The sequence below is a fragment of the Pogoniulus pusillus genome, chromosome 27 (genome assembly GCF_015220805.1).
Source record: "Pogoniulus pusillus isolate bPogPus1 chromosome 27, bPogPus1.pri, whole genome shotgun sequence".
Classification (NCBI taxonomy): Eukaryota; Metazoa; Chordata; class Aves; order Piciformes; family Lybiidae; genus Pogoniulus; species Pogoniulus pusillus.
The window spans coordinates 14897503-14911470 of NC_087290.1; the positions used below are offsets into that span (position 1 = coordinate 14897503).

At 42.5% G+C, this 13968-nt stretch overlaps 1 protein-coding gene across 1 annotated transcript in view; it reads left to right on the forward strand.

Moving 5' to 3' along the window:
* Nucleotides 1–13393, forward strand: part of SHISAL1 (shisa like 1) — a 73470-nt gene extending 60077 nt beyond the window's left edge. Inside the window, exon 5 of the mRNA XM_064166675.1 lies at nucleotides 9559–13393. Within this exon, the coding sequence (XP_064022745.1) occupies nucleotide 9559 (1 nt within the window). The 3' untranslated portion in view covers nucleotides 9560–13393. The remainder of the gene's footprint in view (nucleotides 1–9558) is intronic.
* The last annotated feature ends 575 nt before the right edge of the window (nucleotides 13394–13968 follow it).

Sequence of the window (13968 nt, forward strand, 5' to 3'; positions counted from 1 at the left end):
GTTCCTTGTCTTATTGCTGCTGACCAGTGAAAAGAAATTGTCCCTATCCACTTGGCACCCACCCCTCAGATATTTGTACACATTGCTCAGATCTCCTCTCAGTCTTCTCCTCTCCAGACTAAACAGCCCCAGAGCTTTCAGTCTCTCTCCATAGGGGAAATGCTCAAGTCCCCCACTCATCCTCATGGCTCTCTGCTGGACTTTTCTCCAGCAGGTCCCTATCTCTTGTGAATTGTCTTTCTAACATCTCTTCTAGCATGTTGTCCTTTTCCAGTGATGCAGTGTGGGGAACACCCTTCTTCTAACTACAAATAAACAAAGTTTAAAATGATTTACTGCTTGGATGGTTATATGCAGGGAAACACACTGTGGCTCTACAGCAGAAAGGCAGAGTACCAGGTTAAAGCACAGCAGCTTCACCTTTGTTTTTCTTTTTGATTGTTGGTAGTTTTGTTAATGGTTAAAATCTGGTTTGTGACTTTTTAAAAAAATATCTTCAGAAATGTATTTTAAAACAAATAGTTTTAGATTTCATACTGCTAGAAAAGCCACAGGAATTCAAATGAAGGCAGGGGGAATCATGCACAGAAAGAATAAAGGAAACACAATGACTGTTCCAGCCAACATGAAAATCTACTACACTCTCACGCAGTAAGTACCACTTTTTTCCCCTCAAGCTCTGACTCAGAAGACTAGCCCTCTTAATACTGAAACATGAAAGCAGAAGGTAATTTCTCTGATAAATGAAATAGTCATTTCCAGAAATACAGCTTTTGGTTTTTTCCATAAGCCATTAATAACCATTTCCAGAACTGAAAGATTTCCAGAAACATGTTGTGTGGAAGTAAATAGAACCCCAGTTTAGCTGGGAGTGAATAACCATTTCCAGGCTGAACCTCAGGTTTGAAGATCAAAATTCAAGTGGTGAAACAGATTCCACTCTCCTAACTAGACTGTTCTGCAGTTGGAGGAGGTTCAACCTCTGGTGAGGTTAAGGGAAGCAGCACACAGAATGATTGAGGCCGGAAAAGAGCACAGAGATCAAGTCCAGCCTACAAGCTGGCACCACAACATCAGCTAACCCATGCCACCAAGTGCCACATCCAGGCTTGTCTTAAAGACCTCCAGGGATGGTGACTCCACCACCTCCCTGGGCAGTCCATTCCAGTGCCTCATCACCCTTTCCATGAGGAAGTGCTTCTCAGTATCCAAACTAAACCTCCCCTGGTGTAACTTTAGACCATGCCTTCTTGTCCGGTCACTGGTTGCCTGGGAGAAGAGCCTGACCCCCGCCTGACTGCAACCTCCCTTCAGATAGTTGTAGAGAATGATAAGGTCCCCTCTAAGTCTCATCTTCTCTAGGATGAACAGCCCCAGCTCCCTCAGCCTCTCATAAAACTTGCCCTCCAGCCCCCTCATCAGCCACACACGTCTTGGTTCATCCCTTCTGGAGGAAGCAGTGAGTATTATAGGAGATCTTTTGTGCATGGGAGAGAAAACAAAAAATGGAAGACAGAGGAGCAGCTTTGTAAGTCAAATGAAATGCAGAGACTAGGTGAGAACTGAGGAGCAGTGCCAACATCCAGAGAGGCTCACCACCCACCTTGCTGCTGGATGGTTGTTAGGTATGAACGCAAGAACTGCTACGCTTCAGGGCACCTTCTGCTGCTGCAGCACCTTCATTACTACCAGCAGAATGAAGAGCCTGGAGTATTTAGTAGTTGTCTACCTGGATTTCAGCAGAGTTTTCAACACTGTCTCCCACAGAATCTGAATAGATTAACTGTTAGTTTCTTTTGAAGCCAGTAATGGCAAAGGGCAGTCCTCACAGCATCCCTCACCTTACTTGATGCCTGTCCCAGGAAGAGGGAAGTAGCTTTGCAAAGGTGCCTGTTGCTTTCTGTTGACAATAAAGTAACCAGAAATGACTCTGGGAGTGAAGACATCTAACCCCTTTGATGAAATCCTCTTATAGCATCTATTTCACTGAATTACACAAAGCAATAATCTCCTTTCCAAAGCATGATGCCTGCCCTAGATGTTAAAAAAGCAGGAAAAAAAATACCATCTTGCTTCTAGCAATACTTCCTCACGACTTTTCTATGTCTAAACATCTCAAATCGTTTTCCTGTGGTACAGGAAGGCAATTAGTGCTGTTTGGTCACTCCAGTTAGCTGAAAGTATGTGGAAAAGGAGCACAGTCTGAAGTAGAACAAGTCTTGAGTTCATTACATGATACTCCTCTTCAGTTTAGCATTGTGACCCATGGAGGTCTCAAAGAAAACCAACACAAAGGCAGTTCAAACTCTATGCACAATGAAATTGAGAGAGAGTGTGTGTGTGAACCATGCAATTTGCCTTCAAATTTGGAAACAATCAGCCAGATGAACTTCAGCCCCAAGCACTGCATCTCATTTGGGCACTGTGGTAGTGATTCAAGGATTTCATAGATGTCTGGCAAAATACTAAGACCAGCTCAGTTTCAGCTTTACTTGCAATTGGCCAACCACAGTCTTAAGATGCTTTGGAAGGCTCAGGGCATTTTGTTTTGAATATATGTGTTTGTTATGCTTTGAGTGCAGATATATATAGAAACTGAAAAATCAAACTGTGTATGTAAGTAAACTTAAGGAGCTGTAGAAAGCATTTCATTTCAGGTCATTAAAGATACTTTTCAGTGATGGAAGACACATGCATACTTTCAGTGATCATCTTTCATTTTATGCCCTCAAGTGTTCATCTTTTCTCTGTTCAACATTCATATATCAGAACTCTGAATGCCTCATATTTTCTGTTAAAAACCCCCCAGCCTCAGAGATTCTCCTGGATGTTTTCACATTCCACAGCTGTGTTCAGAGATATCTACCATTTCAGGAACTAGCAAATGGGAAGCACTGCTACTAATTGAAAAAATACTTGCCTTTCAGAAGCATAGGATTACTTCAAGAGCCATTATTCACAGCAAGAAATATTTATTTATGCTAGCAAGCCTGTTGGTTTCACATCACTGCTCTTTGTGAGAATTGTCAACTATGGCCTTTAGTAAATAATAGAGAAAATTGAAGCCTGTGTGATTTCATCCTCTGCCACCCCCCCCTCCAGCTGATGGGATAAAAGGCATGTTTAATTTGTACAATTGTAGATACTCCAACAACACTACAGGAAACCTGTTTTCTCCCTGAGCTTTAATCTGTTAGCCAGGCAGCCATACTGATAACAAAAATTAAGCCAACTGCTGTTTTAACATCTACAATTCTGGTGGAGGAGATGAGGAAGGTAAGTCCTTGCCTGCAGCAGCTCTAAATGCCAGGTCTCCTCCCACATCTGCCTATGAGAGAGACTTGGAATCTCAGCAGATCCCAAGCTTCACTTACCAAAAAGGGCAGCCAGATCACTGGTAACGAAGCCATATGCATGCCAAAACCAGCACTGAGGCAAGGCCCTTCCCTTCATTGCAGGGGAGAGCTGGAAGCAATTTCTAGCTGGTTTCCCAGCCCTCTGGTGGCACTGTTCTAGACACAAATCAGAACCACTGGACCCAGTAGTAGGAAGCCTGAACATGTGCTGTTGACAAAGCATTCCTCTGAAAACCAAGTTTTACCTCCTTTTGCAACAAGAAGTCATAGAAGTAGATGTATAAGTATTGTAAAAGAGGCAAACAAAGACCACCTATTAATGTGGGTAACCTTACCAGGTGTAACCACACTTATAATGGGTCTTCGGCTGTCATTAATTAGCAGGTCTTAATATGAGGCTCAGATTTAGCTAGGAAGTAAGCAGCTCTAGAGTGTAGATCCTTTAAGATGCTCTATGTCCCTCTAGTACCAAGAGCAGCCCTGCATCCCTCCTGCTTCACCAACCTTCCCTCTGCAGGACAGCAGCACAAACAAGGACCAAGCCAGTAGGTAGCTACCACCCACCAGAAGCTCGTTCTCCCATACAAGTGCCCAAGCCAGTGTACCCCCAGGGAATGCAAGATGTTCCCAAGGTTTCTGAAGCTCCTTTACAGACAGTGAGCAGCTCTCAGCACTGATATGAAGTGCAGTTTGTTTTATGTCCCCCACTCTTCACAGGAGTTACACAAGTGTAATCTGGGCTAAAAGAGGTACGATTCCTCAGAAACAGGGCAAGCAACTCAAAAGACAAATTTACCAATGCTTATGACAAGTTATCAGCATGGAAATTCCATAAGAGTTCAGCAGTGGTGCTCTTGTGGGTTTTTTTCCCCTAGTAACCCTTTCTCAAGCATTATAAGCAGTCAGTGCTACTCTTGAATATATTGCTCCAATGCCTAAGACAGCTGCAGAAGCCACTTTAGAGAGATATAAAACATCTATGGGATAACTTGTTTCCATAAGGCAGAGAGGCAGTTCTGCTCTGAAAGCACAATGCAAGTAGGGACATGCCTGGCTCCCACCGCTTGTTTCCCAAGTGGAAGAGTGGTGAATGGTCTGACCAGTGACATGCAGCCCCATTTCCCCTGATGGGTATCTTCACTTCTGAGATGGTCCCCTCCACATCTCACATCTGACTTGTTCCTCAGTGTGCCATTGCACTGACACAAACACACTGCAGCACCAGCAAATGTAGTGGTGCAAAGCACAGTCCAAAGGAAACCTATTTAATCCAAATGGTTGATTGCCACCTGCCAAGAGAATCATGGCTTTCCCAGCATCAGTGATGGAAAGCAGATTTTCTGGTGTTTCAGTAGGACTACTATGAACTTAGTATAATTTTTAGCCCACCCCAGCAAAAACTTTGTCTCCTGATAGCCTTACGTATGTTGAAGCCTGTAGCACATCCCAGCTCTGCTCAGAGTATGTCACAGATGATGTGTACATAGGCCTTGTCTGTCCAGAAGAAAGCAGCTAAGTGCATTGTTCCACTCACTGTTGCAACTGACCTGCCTTTTGCCTATTGCTCTTGAATGAGGAAGCAGTTCACATCAGGGAGGTGCTGGGATGCATTTCACAGCTGGACTAGAGGCAAATTAGTACTACATCAAAGGTGATGCAACCCAGTAAAAGATCATTCAGCCTGAGGGCCAAACTCCTTTATGGCAAGATGGCAACATCCAGTGCCACAGCTTAATGTTGAAGTATCCCTAGCTGATTCACAAAAGCAAAACATTTGACTGCTTCAGGACTGAGCTGACCTGAAGCAAATTTTAGCTGCCGTTCAAGTTCCACCTCCCATGTAAAACCCCAAAGCTATTTTGATGTTCTCCTAAAGGAAAAAGACAAGAAGCCCCACCTCAAAGTGAGAGACTTTTTGCTTTCTTCCATAGTCCCCAGAGAGCCAAACTGAGGTTCCACTGCTAGTGTTTTTTCTGGCATTTCAGAACTTACTCTAACTAAGACTTAGTAACCTGAGCAGCACTTCAGTGTACATCCTGGGTATAATACTAAATGCTGTACATGATACAGCCATCAAAGTGTGCAGATGCCAAGATAGGAAAGTTATTTCCTTGCTCTTTGGCAGACTCCACAAGCAGAGGGATTTGATTATGTCCTACTTTTTTCTAGTCTGTGATACATTTAGACAACTGAATGGCTTTTCATTTAGTACTTGTCCTGCAATTCATTTTCATGCCCTTCCTTTTAATCTTGTAAGGTTTTTTCCAAACCATAGTGCATTGTGCTTCATCCTCCTTTGTCCTTCCATTTATGGGAAAGAAGGATATTCCTGCTGCCTGTGATAGCCTACCCACCAAGGGCTCCTTAATGCAGAAAGCTGCTTCTGAGCCTGGTATCCAAGCTCTTCCTATGAACAGGATGAGCAAGTGCTTTTCATCCACACCCACCATGACCAGGTTTGAATGCACTGCAGCAGAACCTCAACAGGCAGGCATCACTTAGATGCTTAGATCACTGTGATGCAGTTTTATGCCAGAGTGAGATCTGGAGATTTGCAAAGTTTCTGTGCTTTGTTATCTGAGCTCTGAAGACACTGAGGTGATCGATGGCACTTTTATGTGAACAGTACCTTAGCAAGACACCCTGGAACAGTGAATGTAGCAACTGTTTACTTCATTTGTCTGAAAATGACAAAAGTGTCTCCCCCACTCCAAAAAAAAAAAACCCACCTTGTCTACAGAGGCTCTGAATCATTCCTGCATTATTAATCAAAGTAATTTTTTTTTCAGCAGAACTAAGCCTATATGCAAAAGGTGTTGCTTTGGAAGAGGAAGCAATCTAAGTTAGTTACTTCTCAGGCAGTGAAAATTGCTGCAGCTCAACTGGGTGCTCATCACTGAGCAGTCAAGCAGAGCAGCAATGGCCATCTAGGGTGCTACACAATGACTAACCTTTGCTAGTAAGAGCAATGTGAGCCACCTCTAGAGCATGTTTCAGCTCTAAATACATTAAACTGTTGTAGAAGTGACCAAAAGTGACAAATGCAGGGTTCTGTTGCCAAGCATACTGTGTTGGCAAAGTGCACATGGGAATTAACATCTGTCTGTCTTAGGATAATGCCAGTATCTTCAGTGATTCCCCTACTGTAAAGTGATCTGAAGCAGTACCTCTCACTTTTGCTGGTCCAGCCATCAATCAACCATACACTTCCCTTCTTACTAGAGGAAGACCACTTTATCCTGCCACCTGTCCTGGCAGGGTTCAGTTTCAGGCAGAAGCTGCTAATTCAGCACCAGGCTCAGACAGGAGCTAAGAAAATGCAGGGTGAATACTTCGTACTTGATGTAAGAGTCTCTCAGAGCCGAGTATGGTCTATGTGTTGCTGGCTCTGCTGTTCACATCCTCCCACTCACTCTCCCATAGCTTTATAAGCACATTAGGGGAACTGTCAGAGAACTGAAGCTACTCACACAAATGGTATTTTACCTTCTGTGCTGCATATAAATATTCATAAACTTGCCTATGGTCTTTGGATCTGGGAACTCTCATCCTACACCACTTTGGTGACAACTGATTTTACGTTAGCCTTGGAAAGGGGATCTGGACAGGAACAACTCTGGGACTCTGAGATACAGAAAAGGGAGCAACTGGCTGACAGGTCTGACATCTAAAATCACAGAGCCTTAGAGGGTTGGGGAGACTTCCAGAGATCACAGAGTCTGACCCCCCTGCAAAGGCAGGATTCTCTAGGGTAGTTCACACAGGAATTCATCCAGGTGGGTTTGGAAAGTCTGCAGAGAGCACACAATTAACAGCTCCACCTCCGAAATAACTAAAACTGCATCCTGCCACCCAATCCAGTGATCATACAGGCTGTAGATTGATAAAACATTTCATCTGCACTAAACACATAGGACTCTGCAGAAGAGAAGAAAGAACTGAAGGATGTGTGTAGCTCCAAGCCATGACAGGGCTCCTATTTTTTACTTTCTCCCTCCCTAGGTATTTTGCAAATTAATTACAGGCTCAGAAGACTCTTTTGGAGAGACAAACAACTTGTTTTAAACTTTGCCTGCCTGCAAACAAGAGCCATGTTTGCATGCTTTGTTAATATCTCTTTCCACCAACACCAAAATAGTGAGAGAACCAACCACCACAAAGTAATGCATTTTTTTCTTTTACTTCTCACATCCCTAAGGCTATCCAGGCTATTCAAAGATCAGAAGGTGATTAACTGTCAGACCTTCCTTCACATAGGCTTCATTTGATTGACTTTTGGGCAAAGGCTTAAATTCACAGTTAATGATGAGATAACTGCTCAGAGGTTTTCCCTGGCTTACAGTATGGTAGGAAACGCTTATACTGAAATCAGTCTAACACACCTGAGCTACAGCTGCCCAGCCTTGCACTTCAGAGCAGATTCAACACTGCAAATTCAACGGAGTTACACTGCTGCAAAAGTTGAGACTCGAGCCTCACATACTAAATAGATTTGATGGGTAAAATGGTAGATAACCTCCAACATGCTGCTTCCCACAGATACCCTGCTGCCTGAACCAGATGTTTCTTCATTAATGGAACGCAATACGTATCACCTACCACATAGACTTGGAAAAACACCATATGCAAAGAACTCTGGTGGGAGGAGTTAATTAAGTATTGTTGCTACTAGGATACCAATTTGTGCCTCCAACAGCTTGTATTTGTACCATTATGCTTGCCTGCTTGAACAAACAGATGTGTTGTTGTGATTTATTATTACAATTATTTACAGCCTCAAGCTGTGCCAAAGGGGATTCAGGTTGGATGTTATGAAAGATTTCTTCACAGCAAAGGTTATCAGGCATTGGAATGGACTGCCCAGGGAGGTGGTAGAATCACTATCCCTGGAGATATTTAAAAGATGTGTTGCTTGAGAGACAGTTTAGTGGTAGAAGCTTAGCAGTAGTGGTGGGATTGGGAGCTGTAGGCAAGCAGTTTGGTTTGACCTCAAAGTCTCTTCCAGCCTCAGTAGTTCTACGATTAGTAACCTTGGCTTACCTCAAAACTTCCTCTAGTTAGGCTTTCAGCCAATTTATCTGCACACTGTCATAGTTCATACATGGATCACAGAGCCAGTTACACACACTCTGCACAAGGTGAGGAAGGGCATAGGTAAAGCACTTATGTTCAGGAGTCACTGCAAGCAAAAAATTGAGACTTAGCAGACTAGCTCAGATGGCTTGGAAATAAGATGAAGCTGTAGTTACAGAGTAAGAAAGATAACACTTCTGTGAAGAAAGCACATGAATGTAATATTTGCTCTTTTACATATGTGGAAACAGAAGTGCATTTGCTCATCATAAGAGAATGAGAAGAGTAGGGGTTAAAGCAAGCAGCCTATACTTGGTCAGATGGACACCTTGGTAATGAGTGCTGAGAGGAGGACTGCATGACCTTCGATGAAGGCACACTTTAGTCGTGTAAATAGCTCCAGTGAGATTGTCCACAGAAAAAAAGAAGTTGCTTCTAAGTAATTTTATGGTTGCAGAAGGAAGCCCTCTGCACTTTCTACTTTCAGATTAGAATACAAGCAGAAGACTGCAGCAGTTCCTTGAATTTCCTCTTTCACCTTTTCACGCAAGTGTTTAATCTTTTCACCTGACACGTAGTAGAAAACACAACAATGTGGACTATGTACACAATAGAGGTGAAATTTTGATTGTGTAGCCTACAGCCCTGCTGTCTCCAGCAGCTAAGGCTCCATGACCTGCAAAAAAAATCCCATCTCCCTTCACTGATGAGTTGCCAGGGTTCCCTCTTCCCAGGTGTTAGCCAGGCAGCAATCCATGTTCTGTTCCTCCAGGATAACAGGTACGAATATGCAACTTGCACACCTACTGCATGGTTAATGTTTTGCAGAACCAGGACCACTTTAATATGAACAGGAAAAAACAAGGTCAGCCTCCCACCCCAACAACATAGAAAAGAAGAACACAACAATCCATATCACACAAGCTTACACTGCACCAAATGAGTTAATGAGGGAAGGTAGAAGCTGCCTAACACCTTCCTTGCTCACCTTTTTCCTTCCTCTCTCTTGCCTCCCCAAAATAAATCTGCCATTGGGGGAAAAAAAAAGGCAGTTTTTCTTTACAGGAAATACTTTGATGTTGTATGCTCATGAACCATTAGGGAAATATTTCTGGTTTGTGTCTTCCAGAAAACTACATTGATGTGCCTCGAGATGGGAGAGCTAAGATCAGACTTCAAGGAGCAGCTTTCAAGAAAATCAACTAAGCGACAAGAGATGGAAACCAATGGTAGATAAGCAGGAGAGAAAAAGACTACAAGAGGGAGATTAAGCAAGTCACCTGAAGAGAAACACCATTCAGACAACTTCTACAGGCAAATGGTGTAGAAAGTCTCTGGAAGAAAGCAGTCTGCAAGCAATATTTTAACTCTAGACTGAGGATATTATCATATTTAAGGAAATGCTCAATAGGAAAAAAAAATCAAGTTGTTCTGGCAAACCTATACACAAAGGTGGAAAAAGATCACAGACAAACCTTTGGTAGATAAATTTTCTTTGCCTTCCCATCCATCTATTGCCATTTGAGCCTAATCTAAGTGTCAGAATACTGAATGTAAGTTTTTCCAAAGTTCTCTGGTCAATGCTGTATCAGGCTAGGGTAGATGCTGGCAGTCCTCACCTCTGTTAAACATATTGTCATATTACTGAGTAAATGAAGCCCTTTCATTAAGTCAGGCTGCAGGGTTGTGATGACGTCAGCCCTAATGCATATTTGAACATTAACTGGCAACAATTCTGCCAAAACATCAAACATCTGGGCACATCTCAGCTTCAGCCTCACATTCTCCTGAAGAGGGTAGCAGCTTGCAACACAGACACCCCATCCCACCCTTATACACCCTGAAGCTGAAAGAGATACAGGAAAAAAAATACACCCAACTATGTATTTTAAAAGCAATAATACCACTCTCCCTCTGCATTTATGAGGCAATAATCCAACTTCCTCAGCTTATCCCTCACAAATAAAAGAACCCATTTGTAAACCAGAAGGAGAAAGTGTGTGGAGTACTTGGTTGCTAGATTGCAATAGCTTGACTTAGCTTTCCACAGGCTAAGTTTATTTTACAATCATAAGGTATCAATGACATGAGCAAATCTCAATTATTTAAGATCTGTACATGGAGAACTTGGCAATGACAACCATACAGAGGAGTTAATCTAGAAATTGTGACACTAAGGCATGAGATGCCAAATTACTCCTTCACACTTAATATTTCACCCTGCAAACCTGAGTAACTCCAGGACATCACATATTTTACTGCATAACCAACATGTGTGGAGCACCTCATCAGTGAGCAGTCAAATTTTCCTTTTCTGGCTTGTCAATTTGAGTGGATTTTAATCTGCTGAACACAGGATAGGCTACTTAGTGATTCGAACTATCTCTTGGCTACCAGAGTGCATGACAGTACATGAGTATAGCCACAGAGAAATAAATAGTGCTGAGGGACCCAACAAGGCTGGAGACCAGAGGAATGGGCAGTTCAAGGGTCTGAGTAGGCCACCAACACACACATATGCCTCTTTTTTTTGCAAGCCATCTAATAAAAAAATGCAGAGTATCACCAGGACAGGCAAGAGCTGGTAAGACAGATTTCAAGTGCCACCCTGCAGGCATTAGACTCCATCCTGTCCTAGGTATGCCTGACCCCTTCTCACTGAAGCTACTGCTTCCACACCACATCATGCAGCACAGCTTGTAGAGCCGTAGCACAGCTGCCACAGTGCAACTAGGATGTTCTACCTTGTGAGAAGCTTTGAGTAAGATGGAGTCAGTGTTTCCAAAACCTTGATTCACAATAAACCTGAGAGATTCTAGTTTTCCAAAGAGTATTTGATCAGAGCATTGTAGAACCACTCGAAGCACTTCACCAGGGAACAAAAAGGACCTTCAAAGATAAGCTGCAAGTAGCTTGCAGATACAGGCAAACCGTGCAGACTGCTCTCTCCTTGATGATGAGAGCTTCGGCAGGGAAAGGCTCAGCACTCCTGGCAGTGGGAGAGCTGATCCTCTGAGATGTAAGGTGGTGCTCTAGAGCCAACTTGCAAGCAAAGCAGTGGAAACCAAGTAGCTGGAAGCAGTGCCATGCATAGCTCTGTTAATATCATATCTCCACACTCCCACATTGGCTCCCAAGCTCCGCTACTCCTGCAGACACCCAAAGCAGCACACATCCCCAGTAAGCAGTCTTACCTTGGCGCTTGGCCGTAACCGTTTGCTTCTTTTACCTTCTACCCACTTCTACTTTCATTGTGAGATGGTGACCACCACAGAGAGCTTTGTAAAAAGCTTATGTTCATGGAGGAATTTGTACTAGAGAATGGTTTGTGTGACTTACTGTATTTTGTAAGGGTTTTTTTTCCCTTTTGGGAATTGTGCGTTATTAATGAGCAGTTTTATGCTTTACTTCTGGTACCTGTATACTTGTAATTGCTGTGCTTTTGGTTCGCTTCTTCCCTTCTCATTCTCTCTACCAAGCCAGTAAAGAAGATACTCTCTGGCAGAAATTCTGATTTTGCCTACTAATTAATTTATGGGTAATTCCACGTAAGTAGATGAACAATTGTTCATCAGCTGTGCTGTTGCAATCATCTGATAGCTTCTCTAGTTTAGCAGAACGTAAGATCCTGAATAAGCTTACTGGGCCTTAAACTAAAGGGGAATAGTGCACCACACGTGTTTCACTCTCACCATCACTGTTGGACCTTCTGCCCTAGTGTTAGGGACATTGTAGAATAGCACTGTCTAGGCAGTCACCTGAACATCTCAACCATCTGTGTAGCTCTGACATTCCTCTGCATTTAACCTGATCAAATTATGGTGAACCAGATAAACTGCAATCAATTCTTCAATTATTGCTGCAGAGAGGCTGGTTCAAACACAAGCAGTCTCTAAAAGAAAAGACAAGACTTAGAATAAAGCAGGTGCACTTTCCTCTGTGTCCATCCTGATATGATTGGAAAAATAAAGAATCTAAAATTACCATTTACAGAAGTGTGCAATCCATTATACACCCTCTTTAACAATGGCAGCTGTCTATCTTAGTGACTAATAATGACCTTCACACTCTTTCCTCGTCCAACTCATTTTCTCTCTTTGGTTTTGCTCGAGAGCTGAGTGTCCAACTCCTTACTAATTGCTAAGTTTAAGGTAGAAAATAAAATGCAGCTATAAAGCTTGTGCAGGACTTAGTGTTATAATTAACCATCTTTTGTGCCTAGTTATGGATCTTACAAAAACAGAATGAAAACAATCTGGCCTCTTAACATATACTTCAGCATACTGTAGCAGCTATTTTAGATAACTGTTTTTAATAGTTTTACTATGGCTGTAATTTCTACTTGAGGACTGTCCACTTGAAGCAATGAAGTAACATGTCAAAGTGAATTTTAAAGTCAGTTCTATTTTTGCTGCCAGTGACAGTGAAAAGTCATGCAAAGGAGAAAACCTCACTCACCAGGAAGAAGCATCTTTTCTCAGCCTCAAAAAGTCTCTTGTACAGGACAAGGCATTTCTTCTAGTCCTCCTTTTGCATAAATAGTAAATCACTAAGATGATAATATATACAGTAAAATAGTCTGTTTTAATAGCAGAAACATTTTAGGCTATTTAAGAAACTAGAAGTTCTGGGGTTGCAGTGGTTTCTCACTCTTTAATACATTGACAATAATACTGTTTACACAACACTTGGTGTTTGAAATCAGTAGGTGCCAGTGTCCAGTGATTTGCTAATCTAGGTTTTGATCTAATCCTGTCCTATTTTTTGCAGCATCCTCCAACTTCATATTATGAATCATGTTGTCTTTCTGAAGTGATTGCCAAGCAAACCAAAAACGTGTTTTACACTGCTATTGCACTGCTCATCTTTATATACAGTAGTTTTTATAAAGATGTCCTTAGGTTTTAATAACCGAGTGTAACGTAACATGATCTCTGTAATAAAACTTGCTTTAGTGTTTCAAAGGCTGCCTGGAATGACTGTAGAGATAGGAGTTTCCACTGTATTTTTTTTCCAGTGGCTTCAAATTTCATGGTTTCCTTTCCATCTTTAACAAATCCCCAGCTGCCACTGCTCCGCAGTTAATACAAAGCGAAATGAAGAGTGTTTAATGCAAACAGTGATGCTCAGAGGAGAGGAAAGGGTTGGATTTGAAGGGGGTGGGAGGCAGGCAAAGACACCCAAGCCACACCACCAAAAATGGCTGAGACCATTGCATAAATAAATGCATGGTCCATTTAGTCTGCGTCACATTTCCAGCAACTGCTAATGTCAGGCACTTAAGAGGGAGGTGTGGGATACTGAGCAGAGACTGCTAAGAAATAAGCACATTTCCACTCTTTAAAGCTAGATGGGAAGGCCAAACATTCAACTGATCAGAAAACAAGCAACATTTCCACACTCAAGGTACTCTTCCTCACACAAAGATTACAGTAGGTTCACCCATCTGAGGCAAGGGCAAATACAGTTTAACTCACCCTGTACAAAAAGGCAGGAGCAACAGTTTCACAACAGCAAGAGATTTTGCTCTTCCCCCAGG